Source organism: Podarcis cretensis (assembly GCF_951804945.1).
Source record: "Podarcis cretensis genome assembly, chromosome: 1".
Lineage (NCBI taxonomy): Eukaryota > Metazoa > Chordata > Lepidosauria > Squamata > Lacertidae > Podarcis > Podarcis cretensis.
In genome coordinates this window covers 65,891,215-65,913,268 of record NC_137170.1, presented here as the reverse complement: position 1 = coordinate 65,913,268, position 22,054 = coordinate 65,891,215, and the positions used below count along the sequence as shown (strand labels likewise).

Sequence of the window (22,054 nt, the reverse complement as noted above, 5' to 3'; positions counted from 1 at the left end):
TAATCTCTTACATACATTTATTTAGACTTGGTGTATGTTAATTTCCCCGTCACCTAATCTTAATTTTTTACCCCTATATCGTGAAACCTTTTTTTTTGGGGGGGTGCCTCGTTTCTTTCTTAAAAAAGAGGAAAACAACCCCCTATACTAATGACCATGCTGATGACACAACGCTTGAAGAAATTGAGGAATACTCAGGATTTGCAGGGCACTCCAGCACGCAGTGCCTTAGGTCTCCCGTGACCCTGCATTCCTCTTCAATTTAATCTTTCAGGGGAGGGCGAGAGATTTGCTGCGATTTGGCAGGGGATGCTCTCCCTCCTTAGCCTTCCTTTTTGGCTTGAGGTTGCGGGGTGGGGGGGGGGGAGAGAGAAGAGAGTGAAGTAAGCAGCAGCAGCAAGGAGGAGCTGGCAGCCTATGCGCGTGTGGCTGTGTGTGTGTGTGTGTGTGTGTGTGTGTGAGAGAGAGAGAGAGAGAGAGAGAGAGAGAGAGAGGCGCGAGCGCCTTGGCCGCCCTGTTTCCTGGTGCTCTGCTCCCTGACCCCAGTGGCAGTCCTTACTCACTGCACTCCTCCGCTCTCTTCCTCCTTCTCTCCCCCTTCATTTCTCCCTCTCTCCCTCTTTCTCTTTCTCGCTCTCTAGCCCAGATCGCGGCTGCTCTCCTTCTCCCTTTTCTTCCTTCCTTCCTTCCTTCCCCTTTCCCTCCCTCCTTCCTTCCTTCCTTCCTTCTGCCTGCGTCCGCCTCTCTCCTTTCCACTCCGGGGACCCTCGGGGGTCGAAGGTGTCTGCCCTGCCTTGCACCAGCCGTCAACCTTTGGCAAAGCCTTGCCTCGCTCTTTCGCCCTCTCGCAACACAGCTCCGCGGCACCATCCGCCTCCTCCTCCTCCCCTCCTCCTCATGGATCGGCTCCTTCCCCAGCACTGAAGGCATCCCTAGGAACACACATCAACATCCAGGAAAAATAAAAAAAGAGGGAGAGAAGGTAAATCATCCGCCCCGAGCAGAGAGAAGGGGAGAGAGGGATCAGATGGAAGAAGAAGGAGGACCAAGAGAGAGAGAGAAAGGGGGAGCGAGAGGGAGTAAATTCCTAATAACAAAACACAAAGCCATGGGTTAGAGGTGCCTTGTCATGTACAAGTACAAGGGGATCAGAGAGGGCAAACAATAATCAGATTCAAACGGGCTGCTGATTTGCCACTCGCCAAAGCGATCGCGGGCAGAGAGCTGGATTGTTATGATTGTGATTTTATTATAAATTGTTGTTTCAGAAGGAAGGCTAATTTCTGCGCGGGTGTCTGTTTCTCTCCCTCCTCTTTCTCTCTCCACCCCCCCCCCCTCCAACCCCGGTGCTTCCAGTGCTCCCCACCTTTCTCCTCCTTCTCCTGCCCCCCCTCCCCGCTTTTGCGTTAATTTCTTGTCTTGGGGGGGGGGGGGGGGGCGCGGCGCCGGCTGGGGAATAGATTTGGCAGCGGAGATCAATTCGCTGGCTGTTTACTAGAGAGTCTCGGGTGATCGGGGTTATAATGTAAGAGCACGACCGGGGGAGGGTAGGCCAAAGGGAGCATTGTGCTGCGCGAGGGAGAGAGCGAGGCGAGGCGGCAGATCGAGGGAGTGAAATGCAAAGTACAGTTAGCGTGGAAAAACTGAAACGTGGGGCTGGCGGGGAGGAGGAAGGTGTGGGGACGGGGGGGGGACAGAAACGTGTTTGTCACCCCCCCTTTGCCTTATTCTCTGCATTTTCTTACCCACCCACCCCTGCCCAAAGCAAAAGAAAAGGAGAGGGGGTGAAAAAGTAACGATTGCAAATGGGTTTCTTTACTATTCAAGAGCTGGAGTTTCCCCATGTCTCTTTCACATGCAAGGCAGCTACGTTTCTCGCTTTCTCTCCCCCTTCTCGCTTCACAACAGGCTTGGAAATCAATGACCCCCGAGGCCTAAGGGCACTTGGAAACCTTTCGACATTTTATTGGGGTGGGGTGAAAAAGGGGGGGGGGAGGCTGGAAAGAAGAGAAATATGAAATCACCCACGAGTTGTAAATTTACCGCCCCACCCGGCTTGCTGCATGATTTTGTAGTTTCCCCTCTCCTTCCCCCCCCCCCGCCCAAAGAAACCCACCTCCTGCTAGGTATTGTAGTTTGAGTGCGAAATGTGAACGAGAAGAAGCGGTGTATGTTGTGTGGGGGGTGGGGATCTTACAGCTATTGTAGAGAAAAGAGGGTGAAAACTTTACCCATGCACATTAAAAAAAAGGAGAGAAAAGGGATCTAGAAGTGGGGGGGGGAGAGAGACTACAACAATGAAGCAGTTGTAAAAATGTGGAGTTTGAATGCATTTGAGCTAGGTTAGAATGCCAGCTTGAGTGGCAAGGGGGGGGGCGAGATCGGTTGGGATGAGTGACGTTGGGAAAGGGGGGGGGAGAGCCAGGATGGTGCGGTGTCAGAGCTATTGGCCGCTGATTGTGATCAATCATTCCGAGCACTGGGGAAAGAGGGAATGAGAGAGGCAGAGAGGAAGCAGACCCAACACGCAGCGTGGATTCAGAGGAGTGCTGTGCTGCCACCTCTCCGGGAGAGTTGCCCAGAGAGAAGGGGGGAGAAAGTGTGCCCAGCACCGCTTAGATGGGCACGGACTGACTGCCACGAGGAGGTAGTGTGTGCAAACTGGTACCTGGTTGTTGTTGTTTTTTATTGTTCCTGTTTGCTGCTGTGCACCTTTGAACTGAAGGTGGCTTGGGAAATGGATCATTTCAACCGAGGGATGGAGTTTGTTCTAAGGATTTCATCTGCAAGAAGAAAGGGTCCACAAGGATTCTTTCCTCTCTTTCTCCATCTTTCTGTATGTGTGGCATCAGGTTTTTTTATGAATGGAAAACAGGTTTGGTTTCATTTATTAGTCAAGTGTTGGGGATAAGATTTTATCTTTCCAACATTCATTTGATATATAACTTTTATGCACCCCTCTTCAGAAAGGAAAAGAAAAGGAAAAAGCCTACCTGGAGATAGGAGCAGAATGGATAATGAGTTATAGTTAAAATAAAAATATATGCACTGTTTGCTGGAATGTTGAGTATAAATGGGGATCTTGTTTTGCAGTGATTGGATAAACTTATGCTAGAAGAAGCTATAGGAAAGTATTAAACAAGACACCTACATGAGTAACTTCTTGAAGACTTTATGGATTTAAATTCTTGAATTGTTACTTGGGCTGCAATGCTAAGAACACTTACCAGGGAGTAAGCTCCATTGAAAACAGTGGAACTTACTTCTGAGTAAATGATTGCACATTGAGTGTAATTTAATCAAAGCAAGAATAACAAAGGTTGAATATAAATCTTGAAGGCAGTGTTAGCATCAGTATCTTATTTAACTCTTTCCCCTTATTTCTAATTCTTAAGGAATTTCCATACTTGCTTCAACTAAAGCCAGTCTAAAGTCAATGGGAATTAATATTCCAAATGATGGAGTAAAATAGTGGGTTCTCTCTTCCCCAAATAGTATTTGTTCTCTTTACATCTGTGCAAATTGTGAGTGTGATTATTAATTTTCTTTCATTTAATGTGCATGTTTATAACAATGTTATAAAAACTGGTAGCCTGGTAATGCCAGAAATACTTGCCATTTTTTAATATATCCTGAGACAAAAATGATTATATACAGTGCATATAAATGTCCTGCTTTTGTGTCTTTTATGGACTTCAAATCAAATCAGCAGATTCAATGTCTTTGTGACATTTATCCATTGTGGAAGCATACCAACTGCACAACCAGTGCTTACATTGTTCACAGGCTGCCCCCTGAGTTTTTCAGGATTACATAATATAAGATGGCACTTTGCTAGTTCTTCTGTTGGCATAATTCTAGCATTAAAATTAGCAGTAAGTTGCTTAACAGTGTAGACCCCCCCCTTATTATTCCACCGTGGATGCACCATCTTCTTAATGACTGGTGTCAATGGGAGGGAAGAACTATAGTCCTCACAGGGAGGCTAATAAATTTGTTAGCGAAAGTTTTGAAGTACTTGGGTCCTGCCTTACATTTTCTTCAAAGAGCTCCTCATTAAAGCAGATCACAATCAGACACTTCTAATATGAAAGCTGTTTTGCACTGGAATAGAATGAAAGGGAAATGAAACTAAGATCAGCCTGCTCAGACATAATATGTGACCTTTATTTACTAGTTTGATAGTCACTGATTGACATTTTAAAAGCCAATGGTGTAAATTTGCCATGTTTTAATACAAGAAAACCCCCAGAATTAGAAATGTAATATTTTGCTTACTTTTATATTGGCTTGTGTGTGTTTTCTTTGTATACATACTTGAAAATTTAAATAAAGAAATATTTAATTTAAAAAATCTTAGAGAAACTGAATGAGGATTTCTGTTTGCCTACCAATATTCTGCTTTGACTTTGAGTTAGCTCACTGTTTTTCTCATAGCTAAAGTTTTGAATATTGTACAACACATCATGGGTTGGGCTGTATACACTATTCTCCTCAGCAAGTTTGATTTCTTTCCCCTTGAGTTTTGTGGGCTAAAGAATATAAAATACTGCCTTTTGGCTGCACTAAATTAATTAAAATATAGTTGCTTATCTTTTCGGGGAAAAACAGAAAAATAATGATATTGTGTTTATTAGTTATACTCAACAGAATCTGCTTTTGCGGGGCGGGAGTGGTTGGCCATGTAATTTCAATACTGCTACCTAAAACTAATGACTAAAACTCTAACAATACAAAATGTGTTCTTTTTCCCCAATCCCTAAGCTCTCAGGGTTAACATTCTTTTTAATGACAGTCATTTCTCTAACAGGAAGATGTTTTCATTTGTATTTACTTTTCAGTGCAGTGCAATTATGCAGTTCCACACTGCACACTGTCTTCATAGTTAGTATCTCAAAAGAGAATTACAGTCTTCACAACAGAATTGCAATTGGAAGCAGGTGTTGTGTTTTACTGTTATGCAAAATAACAGTAAAATATAATTGTGGGGGAAATTAAGGAAACAGCTGCAAAGTTGGTATGGAAGCTCCTTCATTACAATTTGTAGGCAGTTATCTTGCACTGCAAACTGGGCAAAGATTTTATGTAGCAAATTGTAGCGATTTTGTCCTCCATGCCTATATATACATATATATAACCAGCGAATAATTTGAGACAAAACCAAGAGTACCCTCTGCGAAATATACTAAAGATTTTGGTCAAGATCCACTTGATGGGGGTCTTAGCTCTCTCCCTGCTTGCTTTTTCCGATATGCAAAATGAAGAAATACCCTGATTCTTGAAAAAGGAAGTTGTGTGGTTCCGTAACCTGCTTAACATATGGAAGCCTATGTAGGCCTGAGGTTGTAAAATAATAAAATAAATCGCCTATGGCAGGCCATCTGCTATTTGGAAGGCATTATGTGGAATTTTGTGCTGAACCAGGTTTTACAGTTCATATCTTAATACTGGTGCAATGTAGAAGCTCCAGATATTTGATTTTACATCTAGCAAGTCCTATTTTTATTTAGAAACAATGGAGCACCGCTATGTAGCAATCAGCTATGTAGCATAACTGATTGTAAATACAAAGACTGGTTTTCTATACTTCTGTATCAATTTTAGGAAGCACCTAATTTATAGGAACAGCAAGTATATGAATGTAAGTGTTACCTTTTTTTGTATTCCTAAGAATGCACAACGATTAATCTGTTTGGATTTAAACATACCCTAAAAGGTGGATCATGACCAAAATCTGGGGGGGATGGGACACCTATCTTCAACCATTTCAGATCTTTTTGGTTTAAAATGTTAAGAGTGGGAATTACAAGTTTTGTTTTTCAAGTTTGTGCTCAGTCTGTTCGCCTTCAGTTTATCATGAGCACATACTTGAAGGTTGCGTAACTACTTTTTTCTAATGGCAGGATGGGATTTAAACATTTGTGTCAATGATAGGGAGTGGAAGGAAGTCCATCAACCTCAACAGGGAATAACAGGGAAATTGGTGACTTAATGAAGGTGCTCACAGAGTGCATTAGAATAGCAGGGGGTTTTTTGGATGAAGACTTAATCAGAATTATTTTGAGAGATTTCAAATGCAGAAAGCAGTTTGACATAATGGAAGTATAAGAAGTCCTTCACAACTCTTCTTCTGGTGCCACAACAGTGAAGAGGCAACACAAGCAGAAAAGGGTTGTAGGGTTATTCCTTGAGCCCTTTATCATTGTGTGCATCCTGTCTGCTTCCCTGTGTTCTAGTATAAATTCTTCAAGTGTGTGTGGGGGAGACTTTTCTGTTGGTGGAACTTCCAGTGTAAAAAAAGAATCCTGATCTTCCAGAGCTCTTAGTTACCGTTCACAAGTAGAAAAGGCCCCAATGCAAAAGTTACAGTAGAACATGGGAAAGCTCAAAGGATCTGTGTGAGGACGAATACATTCAAGGGGCATATCCACAGCTCTTTCCTACTTGAGTTGCCCCTTTATGGCTGAAACATTCAAAAGGGCTAGCAGACATTTACCAATTTTTTGACCAGAATAATGATATTCCAGAAGGAATGAAGCAAATGGCTAGAAACATGTAGGTTGTGTTAAATAATGGAAGTGTATAACTCACAGTAATAAATTATAATTGATTTTGAACATAAAGAACTGTCCATTTCTGCTTTTTTATACATTTCTTTGGCTTAAATAATGAAAGGAAATTTAGGAATGATAGGGTATACAGAAATAGTAGAAAGACATCCCACCAGATGTCAAAGAGAACACCAACTACCAGACTTTTAGAAGACATCTGAAGGCAGCCCTGTTCAGGGAAGCTTTTAATGTTTGATGTATTAGAGTATTTTAATATTTTTTTGGGAAGCCGCCCAAAGTGGCTGGGGAAGCCCAGCCAGATGGGCGGGGTACAAATAAATAATTATTATTATTGAAAGCAATCTTTCTTCTGTAGCTCCTGTTCTTTAGTTTAGGCCATATGGATTGGCTTGATGGATGGACCATCTCCAGGTCCATCTTCTCCAGTACAGTGGTGCCCCGCAAGACGAATGCCTCGCAAGACGGAAAACTCGCTAGACGAAACAGTTTTCCGTTTTGGAGGTGCTTCACAAAACGAATTTCCTATGGGCTTGCTTCGCAAGACGAAAATGTCTTGCGAGTTCCTGCGGTTTTTTTTTTCTTTCCTCCCCTTTTTCTAAGCTGATAAGCCGCTAAAAGCTGCTAATAGCGCTAATCCGTTAAGCCGTCAATGGGCTTGCTTCGCAAGACGAAAAAACCGCTAGACGAACAGAATCGCGGAACGGATTCTTTTTGTTCTTGCGAGGCACCACTGTATTTTGTAACCATGAATGGGTTGCTAGATGCATATGGATACTCATAACCATCACTATACCTTGGGTTTTTTTGCCTCTGTGTTTAGAGCTATACTGCCTCTGAATATACATGTTTTGTTTATTTATTTACTTCTATACAGCCCTTCATCTGAAGATCATAGGGCAGCTTACAATATAAAAACCCAAAAACGTACACTATAATAACAAACAATAACAATACACCCTCAGCTATTAGTTATTCACTGCATTTAGAATGCATAATTTTGGCTAGCCTTAACCCCAGGACCAGTGAATATTTCTGGATGAGCTTGATTCTAGTATTGTAATACACCTCTTAACTACTTTTATGTTGTTCATAACATTATAAACTCCTTTCCTGTGAACATCAATAGTGTTTCTTTTTCCTAAACAAGAAAACTCTTATTCTCTTTAACCTTTTCTTGTCAAGAAACTGCTTGAATAACTTGATCGTTTTGGTTGTCCTTTTCTATACCTTTATCCAGTGTTTTTTTCTTTCTAAAAAAATGTTCACGGGTACTCTCATTTTCCTACTCATATTGAAATACTGCCCCTCAATGAGGGCAAACTTAAATTCACAAAATGTTTAGGGATATGCGTCCCCCCTGTGTCCCCCCAGGAATAAAGCACCGCCTGTACCAGCTCCATCATGTCCTACTGAGAGTAAAATATCCCCTGTTGCTTGAGCATTGACCTTGTAAAATTTGGGACATGGATATGTTGCAATGCTGCTACAATATCATTTTTAAATTTAAGAAATACAGTACTTATAAATGAATTGGTGAATCTTTTTGTTTTGTTTCATGGAAATGTTAGATGAGCTGTCTTTTATGGTGGGTTAGGAGAACCAACAAAACAACTGTATGCATGTTTGGAGGAAGGGTGAGAGGGGAGGAGGGGTAGGAAGGAGAGAATTTTGGACCAAAGATGTTCAAGTTTGTGAGTTTAGAAAAATATCAGAAACGTTTACAGTTGCAATTACATTTCTTTGCATTTATGAAGAGGTTGATATTTTTAATTTAAAGTAAAATTCCTCTGAGCCTTCTAAAATTACTAAGATTACTGTGTGCAAGTGTAATCTGAGGATGGTTTAACTGCCCACAGCAAAAGTGTGGTTGGAGGAGAACTCTTGCACATCTCTGTCTGTTTTGCAGGTTCTTGAGTTAGTCTCCAAATCTCTGGGTGCATGTCAGGAAAGTGGAATCACTTTGGATCTAAGCCATTTCCCAGACCTTCCCTGGCACATCCTTGAACCTCCCCAGCTCACCCCTTACCATGTTCCTACTGAAGCTGAAGCACCAACATTGATTGGGCCAGGGCTGTAGATGCTTCTGCAGTGGCATTGACGTTGAATCTCCATATCTGGTGCCAGAACTCTGTCTTCTTTGTTGGAGAGGGAGACTTGGTGCCTATGTTGTCCTCCAAATGTCATAGAAATGTGCTGTCATCATGCTTAGACAGCATACCATGTGGGTATAACAAGTTGAACCTGAAACAATATGTTGCCCTGTGGACTGCTACTGTTCAGGGTTCCAGCAGCCAACCATACCCTTTCCCAAGATACTCCATTATATTGTCCTTCACCAGTGGCCTTCCATACCCACTTTCCAGCAGTCAGCCAGTATTCCTGTATTTGGAGGTCTCCCACCTTTAGGGTTTTATCTTTAAGATTTTTCTTTACTTCTGCCAACCAAGGGGTTTCCCCGGACAGGCTGATACCTCCCTTTTGTATGTGGATTGTGTCATTTCAGGTACATTAAGATCTACACTCAGATAATGAGTTTACACGCTAGTGTTATTAGGAATGGATCAATACATATTTCCATAGGAAACTATCACAGGCTAGGCTGAACTCAAAACCCTCATTACAAATTGATCAATATCTCTGTACTGTTCTGTTTTTCCAGAAGTCTGCAGAGCTCATGAGGAGATATTTGGCTTCTGTCGTTGGCTGAAACACAATGCCCACTCCCATCTTTTGTTCTGGAAAGTTGTAAGTTGCTCATGTCTATAAAGAGAAAGGATGGCTCATGGAATTCCTTCACAAGGCAAAGTTACCATTTCTGTGGATGAATACAGCTCAAATCCAACCCAGGCGTTCACACACTACAACATTAACCAGAGCAGGTTCCAGCCTCCCCATGTACACATGTAAGTACTATGATTGATTTTTGAACTTCATGTAGTGGAAGTTACAGGTGGAAAACTTGTCCAGAATTAAGTGCCACCTTGCTGTTATATCAAGGTGTGAAACAACCATATATTTTGCTGTAATTGAGTTCCATAATTTGCTTGCAATTATGCATACTTTCTGGAAGCCAAATCAAAGTTGACATATATTTTGCACCTATTTTACAGTTTTCTAATTCCTGGTAGTGAAAATCAGGTCAACTTATCAGAGTTGTGATGACTTTGTAATCACAAGAGTAGAAAAATAAGAATTTGGACTTCTTTTTACTTGTTGCTAGTCTTCTAACATTTATTGTGATAACGTTTTCAAAAAACAAAAAGGGGAGAGTTGAAATGTTAGCCTGTAGGATGTATAAATTGTGATCTGGAAGTTCATGTTGCCTACCCCTGGACTGATGGTGGGTGTGGAATTATTAGAGTTATGGCAATCCTTGTTATGAACTAGATAAAAACAACCAAAAAATCCAAAATTTGTTGCATGGTTTATTGGACAGAATAGTGTTCAAAGAGCTCCAGATGTCAGAGGCTTGGTAAAACTCAGCACAGTTTTGTATGTGAGCTGCAGGCCTAGTAACAGACTTGTAGCTTTATTGATTTCACTGGAACTTGCCAGAGGGACATATTTCTTGAAAATGTGAACACCCTTCCCCCACCCTTTGCACTCAGCTGCGAAATAGGCCTAATTGGGACTAATTGTCTCCTGATCACTGAATCCTTTGTCCTCCTTGTTGTAAGGGGAAGTGTGCCGCATGCTGCATTCCTCTTACAACAAGGAAGACAAAGGATTTCAAGACTGCTGAACTATTAGTCCCAAGAAATACAAATACTGCATTAAAATAATGTTTATAGCCTGAGCTTAAACCAACAAAGGCAGAGCAAAAGGTTCCCTGCTCAGACTGCTATGTTTTGGTATTGTGGCTTGTGAGATCACACTGACAACAGAAGGACTTGTGTAGGCATAGTTTGTGTGTGTGCATGTGTACACTCACATGTTTTAAGACCTTTTTAAGTGAAGACTTAAAACTCCAGATTTCCTTCCTATTGTCTAGTGATGTCCGATCTTTAAAAGGAGCAATTTTTACATAATCTCCTTTTTCCCTAATGGTTTGAAGGACAAGTTAAATTATAAAACAAAAGAATCACCTCTTGACCTCATGTTGACCAAAGGTGAGTCAGGTCTTTTATTCATTGCATAGTGAGAATTCGAAAGAGCTGGAAGAAAGATACTTCGAAGAGATTAGATGCTTCTTCAATAACTGAAAAGGGGGCAAAGTTTTTTTGTTTTGTTTTTTAATTCCATCAATTCCTGTTGCCCTGAGTGAGGTGTGCCAGCCTTTGAGCTATGCAGAACTCTTTGTTAATGAGAATGGAAAGTTAGCTTTTTTTTCAACCATAGAGAAAAGCACAAAAGTTAAATGCCAATGCAAATATATTAATCACTTTTAAAAAGCAGCCTTGATTATGCACCAGATAAACATGTAGTTAGAGTTGTAACCTGGCAGGGCTCTTGTTCCCCCTTTCACCCCCCCCCAAAAGAAGACAATCTTCTCATGTTGTATTGCAATAAACTCTAAAAGCTGTGTAAATTTTAAAAGCCGTTTGATGTGGGGTATATGTGTTTGATGGGAGGGTTAGAGAATACAGTTTTTTAAAAAGAAGCCAAACCCCCTCTTCATGGTTTCCCTTCTGCATGATTGAATAGGCTTGTGCAATGATGAAATAACCAGGAAAAAATTCCAGAGCGTTGTTTTGAAAACCGCTTTTAGCTGATTGTTGTATCTGATCGTAGGTGCATTTGCTGTGCAGAAATGGACAATACAGCTATTCAACATATTTTACAATGACTTTGTATTTGTGATTTTGGGAACATGCAGCTGCTTTAGGCCATCATTTCTGAAACTGGAAAGCTTTAGCTGTTGTAACAAAGATAATTTACTTTAAGAGATTGTTAATAATTCCTTCTGATACAGGGTGTTATGTGAAATGCAGATTCACACTGTTGATTGATTATTGCATTCCTTTCTAAGACCCAGCTACACCACTTGTTCTATATATAGTTAAGCTGTCTTGATCAATGCTGTGGATTGGGAAATTTTCTAAAGAAAATTTATAATCCTAAAAGGCTGAAGCTCAGTCTAGTTTGAGTGTGTAGGATTCTACTGTTTAACTACAAAAAATAAAAATAAAAATAAAAAATGGAATGAGATCACCTTTCCTCTGACCAAATATATATATCACCTGGTTTTGGAAATTATCTTGATGCAGCATTTTGAGCAATTTATTTTAGACTACAGATCATTGTTTCAAGTTAGTATAAGTAATCCATATACAGCATTATGAAGTTGACACATAGTACACCAGGTTTGTCCTATGATTTCTGTGGGTCTGTTCTAGGAAAAGTGACTAATGAATGCACAACATACAGGCAATTTCCATTAAAGGTTCAAAACCACATGCTTTGGTTCTTATGGTTGGTGGAAGGATCACTAGCCTTGCGTTCTGATCCAGTGTCTTTCCTTGCCCATTTACGTATTTCAACTTCCAGCTACTTCAATCCTGAGGTGTGCACTGACTATTTAGTATAGTGATGCTTTTTACTTTCATGAAGATGTATGTACTATAGCCATGTCAGTTGGTGTTGGCTGAGTTTTTCTGGAACTCAAAGCATGTTAGATATTTTTCTGCTGCAGCTCTCCTAACTCTTCTAAACAGCACTCCTTTCCTCCGTGGAGTTCTGGTTAAATGCTTTGCAAAGCTAAGCACACAAAGATAAATTACATACTTTGCAAGGTAAATGCGTAACTGGAACGCCATGAGGGAGATATTGTGTTGAGTCGAGTGAGGAATTCAGTTGTTAAAAAAAAGATGGTGGTGAAAGAGTTAAGCATCCATTTTCCCCTGCTTTCTGTGTAAAATAATTCCACTCTAAAGCTGTTTCTGGTTTTTTTTTTTTTTGTAAGACTGTCAGAGCTTTATTAGATGAGTTTGCAAGTAATGTGTAGCTTTTATGTCTACGTCCAGCACCACATTGCAAAATGTTTTCTTAATTCCCTGACTATAGTGAAGCTGGGAGATAGCACAGTTCAGAGTTGATAAAAATTCGTCCACATTACATACATTTTGGGTTTGGTTCTTCAGTATCAAGGCATTCCTTGATAGCCTAAAAATGACTGCTCCTGTATCAACGGAATAAAACTCTTATTTTGCAAATTGAAGTGCTTATTTTGCACAAATTATTCTCTCGTTTTTGCAGAATTTGCCTTTTTTTGGGGGGGGGGGGTTAAATGAGCTCAGGCTTTCATTAACAATGCTTATTTCCGTAAGTACAGAGTCCACAGTGAGTGAGCTCATAAGAACTCTAAGTTTTAAGTTGCCTTGCTTCAGACGGCTCTAATCTCATGGCAGACACAAAAAGTTCTGGACTGAGTTTGGTGCCGTGATCTGCATTCAGTGCAGTGAAAGCCTGCACCTTATTATACATTGTTTTCCCTTGGACAACCCTCCTACTTGTATATTTAAATACAAACTGAAAGTCAGGAAATCTGCTGCAGCCCAATCATCTTTGGATTTTGAAATCTGTGAGACACAGGACCAAACTGTACTATGTGATTGGCTCTTGTGTGCTTGTTTTTGTTGACGGGACAGCATCCATAGCAGGGCCGAAATGGGAGCAGGGGAGGGATTTAACCTTTTGTCTGTGCCATGGTCCCAGTATGGATGGCCACCTATGGCTGGTATTTTCTCAAGGAAGGAAGCTACAATTGATGCTAAGGATAGTCTTCTCCTGGGGAAAATAGCAGCAGTGGGGTGCCTTCATACATGTACTTGATTGGGACCGTATGCGGGGGATAATTCCCCATACTGCAGCCCCAATCTGGATCGGTCCCCCCATGCTATACACACACACACACACACACACACACACACACACAGTGGTACCTCAGGTTACATACGCTTCAGGTTACAGACTCCACTAACCTAGAAATAGTGCTTCAGGTTAAGAACTTTGCTTCAGGATGAGAACAGAAATCGTGCTCCGGCGGCGCAGTGGCAGCAGGAGGCCCCATTAGCTAAAGTGGTGCTTCAGGTTAAGAACAGTTTCAGGTTAAGAACGGACCTCCGGAACGAATTAAGTACTTAACCCAAGGTACCACTGTATCTGATGTTAGCTGCCCTGAGCCTGACTTCGGCCGGGGAGGGCGGGATATAAATAAAAGTTTGTTTGTTTGTTTGTTTGTTTGTTTGTTTGTTTATTATTATTATAATGCAACTCCTGTTTAGTAAATGAATGTCAAGCACACATTATTGTGTTTACCATCATGTTTAGTTTGTCTCCAGTTCCCCTTATCCAAAATAATTTACAGCATGTGGTGAATTAAAAATGTGATGCCTCTTGCTTCATGGTCAAATGTCCTGTTTGATTTCTTGGATTTGCTGCCAGTTCAGTTTTCAATTTCTTATATATTTTCTGCTGAAATAAGATTGTCTCATGAGGTAGAGTAGTTCTACAACACTGAAAAAAAGATGCATAGGTGTGCCTTTAGAAAGAAAGAAATGTGTTTCATCTAACGCTGAGTTTTTACTTCTCTGAGGTCACCTTATTCCATCCTGTCTCACATTAGCTGTTGCAGCCAGCATGTAAGTGTGTTCAAACTGAGAGTCACTGCTGTATTTTGCTGAAGAACTAATGGAACTTGGTCTCTGTTCAAGGCCCATAAGCCTAATTCCTGATCTGGTGAATTCACATTAACCTCCTATAATGCATCAGCCTGACACTCGAACACTGCTAGAAGCCTGTCAGCTCATTTACAAAGTCCTCAGCCCACAGGTGGATCGTATCTCATTCTAGGGAAATCATAGTTCTAAATGATGTATCTGAATGGCTTTCTGCATCCTATGTCTGAACATCCTATCATTAATTGTTTATAGCAAAGAATTGCACTTTCTAATATTGGCTGCAATGCTAGCAGTTACGTGGCTTTGGAAAAATATTTTGGATAACTTTTTTTCTTCTTTAAAAATCCTAATCCATCAGATAAGCTAGCCAAAATAGCATTTCTGATTATATCTGGTTGTTGTTTTTTTATTCATCTAATATTCATTTGTGCAGGATTTTTTTTTTTTTTGGTAATTTTATTTTAAAATCATCTTCATTTTCAGCAAAGGGAACTACTTTTTAGAGTTTTATTTTTAGAGAAATATCAAGAAGTCTGGCTTATAAACCATGAGCTGTGAAAACTCTTGTCTTCTCAAATGGTCCATCCTCCCTTCAGTTGAATAGCAAAACTGATGTATTTCAGAAAAAAACTGTGCACAAACACCCTTATCATTCATGGGAATCTTTCTCATAGATCTTTGCACAGAGGCTGCTGAGATGAGAACGGGTTTCATTAAAATGTTGATGACATTATTGAGGGATTCAATATTATAATGTTAATGTTCCAGTCTGTTTCTGGAATCTGTTCCATATGGACAGCCTGTCTGAAACTGCATTAAGGTTATTCACAATTTGTGAGTGCATCTTGAACAGTATACAGGAACAAGGCTAGTTTATTTTCCGTGGCTTAAAGGCAAAGAAGCTGTCAGGATGATTACATAAGCTACACTTCAGTTTAATACTTGTTGGAGCAAATGATTTTTATATTTCAGTCCCAATTAAGATTATTTACGGAAAGAAATTAGACTTCTGAGAAATAAGACTTGAATCCTAACCCATTGCTCCATTCATAGAAAGCATTGCTATTCACAGAAGAAGAATTGAACCCACAGAAGACCTCCTTTCGTGAGTGATATCTTCCTGTGGAATGATTCAAATCTCTGTGTTAATCTCTGTGAAGTGCAAGAGAAAGATTGGTAAAGTGAGAATGATATATGCAGCACAATTCCTTCCTTATTTTGTTCAGTGAATAAGAATAATCCATGTTTACATAAAGTTCATGGAGTTAACAAGAAGTCTTCAGATAGTTGTATGTGTTCTACTTTGTGTACGTTTGTGAATATGCATATACATTTCTATCCACTTTCTACTTTTGCGCTTTTTATTTTATAGCAGTAAATTACTTCACCCTCACAAATCTAGCTTTTCTGTTCAGTTTCCAGCTTTGTGCCAAAAGAAATGAAACTCTGATGTTTTAAGGAAGACCTGGAAAAAGTTATTGAACCTGTGGTTTTATTTAATATAACAATGGAGAGCAGGTCTGTATGAGAACTGTCAACATTTTTGATGAATAGGTCAGTTTAGTCTATAATTTTGACAATGACAATCATATTTGCGGTTCAGATTCTCAGTCTACCAGCATTTATGGAGATTAAAATAAACAGAGCGTGGCTGAGCCAGCTGTGAAGCAGCCATTCAGCAACTTGTGAAAATATAGTTACATTTGATACCTCTTTTCCAAATCCTTTTTGAAACAACTTGATTGCAGAAATTAAGTTTCTCTTGGAAGATTTTTTTTGCTGGGGGAGGATTAGTTTGAATAAATTTCTCTCCCTGTTTTTGAAGGCCTATAGTTTTACAGTGCAGACCTACACATACTTTAAAGAATAGCTCAGTTGATAGAATGTGAGACTCTTAATCTCAGAGTCAGTGGGGTTTGAGCCCCACTTTGGGTGAAATATTCCTTCATTGCAGGGGGTTGGACTAGATGATCCCTGTGGTCCCTTCCAACTCTTCTATGAATCTATGAAAGTAACATATCTGCTCAAACGTAAGTCATGCTCAAAAGTAAGTCTTCATTCCAGATGAATGAGTACAGGATTGCAGCTTTAAAGTATTAAATTGAAACAGTTCTAGTGGAATAGAGTGTCTCTTGGATTCCATTGACTTGTAAATCATACCTTACTAGAAAAGAAGGACCATTGCCTTCTGTAGTGAGCTATCCAGGAGTAGCTGGCATGGTGGGCTGTGCCACAATCACCCTCCCAACACTGGCAGCACTGTTGCTTACTGCAGCAGCAGTAAGGTTGGGTCTGTACAGGTGCATGATGAAATGTTTCACATTAGAAGATGGGCAGGTAGATGAGTCCTTGATAGTATGGCTGTTGTTGCAATGTCCTGGATTGTCATGAGGCCGGAGGAGTATCACCCGGCTGTGAGGCGTGGAGGCCGCTCCCCACAAGGCCCTTTCCAGCTGGCCTAGGGGGCAGGGCCCACACTCACCCAGACCTACTAAAGAGGCTCCTCATGAGGCCGGAGGAACATCGCTCGACTATTGTTTTATTGATTTAATATGCTATACACCGCTTTGAGGTTTTTTATTAAAAATATAAAGTGGTATAGAAAATAAATAAATAAATAAATAGTGTTACTTGAGTAAATACGAGGATAGAGCTAGGACTGAGGTTTGTTGCAGAGGTTAATTTGTCTAGAGCAGGTTTCCTCAACCTTGGCCCTCCAAATGTTTTGAGACTACAATTCCCATCATTCCTGACCACTGGTCCTGCTAGCTAGGGATCATGGGAGTTGTAGGCCCAAAACATCTGGAGGGCCGAGGTTGAGGAAGCCTGGTCATTATTCCATTGTTACTGATGATGAGGACTTGCTTTAGGTTGTGAGGACATTTGTGAGTAGTAACAATCTCTCCCTTGTAAGAGGAAGCTATTATTCAGCAGGTGTTTATGTGAAGGCTTCCCTGACTCAGAAATCCATCCTGAACATGAGATCAGGGGTGGGACTGTGAAAGCCACATGATGTCAACCCATCCTACAATGTGGGGACATGTGGCCAGATGGCCTGTATGCTTATTCTGCTGTCCAGGTGCTGTGGAAAACCAACTTCAAAGTTCCTGCTCTATGTTCTTAAGTTCCTTTATCTTTAAACTAGACTTGAATCAGACAGAGGACTTCTAGAGAAAGAGGTTTCCTTTAAATAAAGAACCATCCTCTGAAAAGTAGGACACTTGGCCTGACCTAATAACCTTTCATTTTCCTGTGAGGTAGACAAGGCCTCATTTACAAGGTGTCATCTGAAGCAACTAAACATAATCATAAACCAATACAATGACCTTATTAGTTTTTCAAGCCCTTTTGAAATATATAATAGTTCTCAAGGGAGAAAGGGATAGAGAGATAAAGAAACTAATAAAACAAAGATGCATAAGTATGACAAGAAAAGCCCTTATGGAATAAAAAAGAGCTAGCATGTATTTTTTTTTACCTCCTTTGGAAAAGGAATAGCAAGAACTGAATAAAACTGAGATGTGCTGATTGTTTAAAACAGAGCACAGAGACTCAAAGTTTCCAGCTCCAGTGTCTTCATAATGCAACCTCTCAGTATAATGTGACCATCAAAACAGTTATTTTGAAGAGTGTGGGACAAGTACCTTTTGTATGACATTTCCAAGGGGCTTGTAAAATGGCCATAATAGTTCTGTCAGTTCTTTGCAGGGCATGGTGTAGAAGGGTTAAGGACCAAGACATCTGGAGTTTTGGAAATAGTTCTTGTTTACGTGTACTTCAATAGATAGAGGAAGCATTTCTGGTAACTGTTCCATTATTTTTTTGCTGAGCAAAGCACAGCTAGGGTTGTGATCTGGACTGCTGTCATCTGTTATTAGGACATTCATTTCTGAAACAAACATGTTGTGTTGCTGCATCTAAAAAGAAGACTCCTCTACTTTGAGGTTCCTCAAGGATCTTCTCAATTACTATACGCAGGGCAATTCAGCCCCCTGTGCTGCAGAGGTGTCCTGCTAGCCAGCCCTTCCTGGATCTTCTCTGTCACCAGTGTCACCAGTGAGGGAGCCCTGCTGGCAAAGAGTACACTAAGAAACCTGTCCAAATGGGCAGAAGCTACTGGAAAACAGTGTTTTGGATGCTGGGAAAGGTCGGAAACAGATTCTCAGCTGTCCCTGCTTTGAACATGTTTGCAATAGGGCCTTTTCTCTGCACCAGCCTGGAAGCAGCATAGCAATTTTTCCTCCTTCTCCACCTTCTGCTCTGGTCAGAATAAGCAGCAAGTCCGTGGAGGTGAAAGCTGTGTCACTCTTCTAAGCTGGTCACAGTGTGATTGGAACTGATGTTATAAACTGGTTGTTGCATTTGTGCTTTCTATTATATTAAGTTTATTTTTTATTACACTGTATGCTACTCTGAGTACTTTTAGTATAAGAACGGGATGTAAATTAATATTTTTTATTTTATTTTATTATGATGTACTGTCCGCTTGGTATGGCAAGGGGTGAAAGGAAAATCTCCAAATATAAAGCTGGGCATCCTAGGGATAGGGGCTCAAGAAAACAGTTTGCTGCATTGGCCTGCTGGTAGGCTCATTAATTGTTGTTTCTGGATTGTACATAAGTATTTGAAACATGCAACATAGAAACAGAAAAATAGGAATTGATATGGACAATAGAATCACCTGGCCAAGATAACTCAGTTGGTTAGAGTGTGGAACTATAACGCCAAGGTTTCAGGTTCAGTTCCCTTATGGGATGCCTGCATATTCCTGCGTTGCAGGGGGTTGCACTAGATGCTCCTCAGTTCTACAGTTCTTTGATTCTTTGATAGAGCTATAGGCGCATTAAGAGAAATGGGCAAATCTGGATAGCTCCATTGGTTAGAGCATGGTGGGTATTTAGCAGGATAAAATCGATATAAATAGGGTGGAAAATGGAGTTTAGCAAGTATGCAAGTGAAAACCAGTTGGAGTTATTAGGATTCAGGAATTGGTTTATGTTTTAAGTTTCTAGCAAGCATCAATTTTTTAGGTGTTAACCCTGAACACAGCTGAAAAAAACCCTGATGTGTCCCATGAGGTCAGGAGCGGCCTTCACAGTTGATGGGAATGACCTACAATTTTGGATGTATTGCCATATGATTTTCCAGCAAAAACATTATTGTTCCATTTTAATCTGTCCATACAATCCTATCTTGTAAGACTTAATTTTGTCCCTGTTTTGCATTTATCATTCTTTACCCAGGCATTCCTTGAAACTAGAGCTGCAAAGCTTCTCAAAGATGTTGACTGATTTCTTTTGAGTATTGTTTGTGCATTTTGAAACAAATAGACAGTTCCCTCAAAGCAGAGCATCACTATTCTATCAGCAAGCACATTGAACTGATAACATATATTCATTCAGCACACTGTAGACAGCTTTCCCTCCTGTTGGGCAGTTGTGTGGGGAAGGCTGAGGAGAGTGTTTGTGCATAAGGTGTTGGAAGCACATTATGTGCAGTATTTGTAACAGAAGGCCTTGCTAAAGTATTTACCACATTTGCTGTGTGTGTGATGCAAAGAATTGAACGCAGTGACTGGGAGCAGCAGGGTCAGCACATCACTCTGAAATGTTAACCACTATATCAAGTTTGTGGAGAAGTAATAGCATTATTACTGTATATCAGCTTTCAGTCTATAATACAGAGAATACAAGGCCAAGCTTACTGTGTTTAAGCTGCTCTTCAGCTGAAAACTGACTCCAAGTCATGTATTGTGCCCTGGCATTCTCTCCCTTGTTTCTACAATTCTAGACTGCTGGAAAGGAGAAAGGTTTTTGTTAACCCTCTGTTTCCTTATGGGTTCAGAGTTGGCACGGACATTGTGACTGAGCCTTCAAACTGGCACCAGCTTTTCAGTAGTTATGTGCAGTAGTTATAGCTAGGGGGTGGTGAGGTAGGCGCCCGCCAGGGGCACAGGCAAGCCCCCCCCCCGGCTAAATCGGCTAAAAATATGTCTATAAATATGTCTAGAAATAAAAATACTGAATATTGCCTCATAAGAAATGGTTTTTAATAGAGGGTGAATTGAATGGGTGGATAAAAGGTGGAAAGAAGAGCTAATTTGTCAATGGCCAGGGGGTGCAATCTGGACGGTTCCGTCAGGGGCACAAGATCACCTAGCTACGGCTCTGGTCGTATGTGGGGTGGTGGAAGCTGCCTTCCAAACCCCGCTGCTGGTTGCTTGGATGGGGCTATGGGTGGGCAGTGGTGAAGTGAGGTTGCAGCCCCAGCCTTGGCACTGCCCTGCCACCAGCCCTGTCTAGGTAAGCAGTAGCATAGGAAAGGGGGCTCTGCCCCACCACGCTTGGTACTTCTAAAGCTCTTGAAACTAAACAAACTTTTTAAAGGCCATCTCTCTGTAAATACACATTCGTTTTGTCTTGAGTTTTCATCTCGAGAAAGAGCCGTGTCTCGTTTTGTAAACACTGCGTAGCAATTTGTATTTCAAATACATCGCTGTGATTGACTGAGGTGGGGGGGGGAATCCCAGAACACTTCTTAGCACAAGCACTTCCAGGGAATTAATGAGAGATCAGATTGCCAACCCAAGCTTTCGTATCCTTCGGAGATTGTTTTACTTGTTTGTGCAAAGTTTCTAGACTATTTTGTCTACTAGGGATGCTATCATTATAATGAGGCAGTGCGGATCAAATACAGCAATACAAGTTTTTCGACATCCTATGAGAATTAAAAGGGAGATAATAATCCTCTAGGGGCATTATTTTTTTGCACTGTGACCTTTGATTGTGTTTTGCCAGACTACTTTGCATTGCTCCATCTTGACACGGCCACTGTGTTAATGGCGAAAAAGCATACGCTTTGTTTATCTCTGAATTTGATACATCAGCTTGGCAACAAAACTAAGACCTTTAACTCATAGAGTTTTCACAATTTGTTGTTAATTATCTGTTACTATAAATTCTGTGCCTTGGGAAAAGCGGACTGTTTTGATGCGTGTTCATAAGTAGAGCATTCATTTTTTTTCTCTAGGCAAAAGGGAAAAACAACTTCTGCTTTCATTGGTTTTAAGAAAATTAACTCTTCTGAACATTTGCCGCCTTTTAGTTTGCTAGTTCCCATTAATGGCAAGAGGATTTTGTAAAAAGATCCTTTACAATTTAGGCATGTTGAAGATTAGAGAAATGCACCTCAGTTTGTATGCAGAATTCACTTGTAACGAGATACAAGCACACTGGCCTTCTTTAATGATAAGTATGCATTGTATGTGCCCAAGCTATTGCCTTGAGCCAATTTATTTCCTTAAGGAGGTTAGACAATTTCCCCCCAGTTTTAAATGACTTTAGCTCCCTGTATTTTATGAGATGTTTATTTTGTCAAGGACAGAATTTAAGAGTTTGATCTCAAAGCCTTTGAAGTCAATAAAATTTCACCATCCAGTATGCAGTGTAGGCAGAGACAAAAAATCATGTTTTCCTGCAAATGTAACTAACCTCACCTTGGAAGATGGTTTTACCCTGTGTCACATTAGAAAGAAATAACGCTGTTTCATTTGGTGTTATGTGGAGGGCAACAGAGGCAGCCACACCTCCTGTCTAATAAAACACTAAAGAAATGTAATAAAATTGCAGGTGAACAGTGCCAACGGGAGCATTAGGCTAGAAACAAAATGAATAGAAGATGAAAGATGAACAATTGATTTGAAAGAACCAGAAAGCAACTTGCAAGAAAACAGGCACAGAATATAACTCTCTGCACATATCGTGCATCTACAGTTGCACTTGTCTGTCTGCGTATGCATTGGAAAGCAATCTTGCAGTACAGTTGAGAAAATGAATTTCGCTTGCTATTATTGGAGTTCTGGTA

At 40.6% G+C, this 22,054-nt stretch overlaps 1 protein-coding gene across 2 annotated transcripts in view; it reads left to right on the top strand.

Annotated features, from left to right (window-relative positions):
* The first annotated feature begins 501 nt into the window (after positions 1-501).
* MPPED2 (metallophosphoesterase domain containing 2) overlaps positions 502-22,054 on the top strand; it is a 126,048-nt gene continuing 104,495 nt past the window's right edge. Inside the window, exons 1-2 of one of the 2 annotated variants that reach the window (XM_079972986.1) lie at positions 502-982; positions 9,232-9,475. In XM_079972986.1, coding sequence (XP_079829112.1) covers positions 9,348-9,475 — 128 coding nt within the window. In that variant the 5' untranslated portion in view covers positions 502-982; positions 9,232-9,347. Of the gene's footprint in view, positions 983-2,457; positions 2,648-9,231; positions 9,476-22,054 lie in introns of those variants that run through there. The other variant, XM_079972987.1, reaches the window with a different exon arrangement.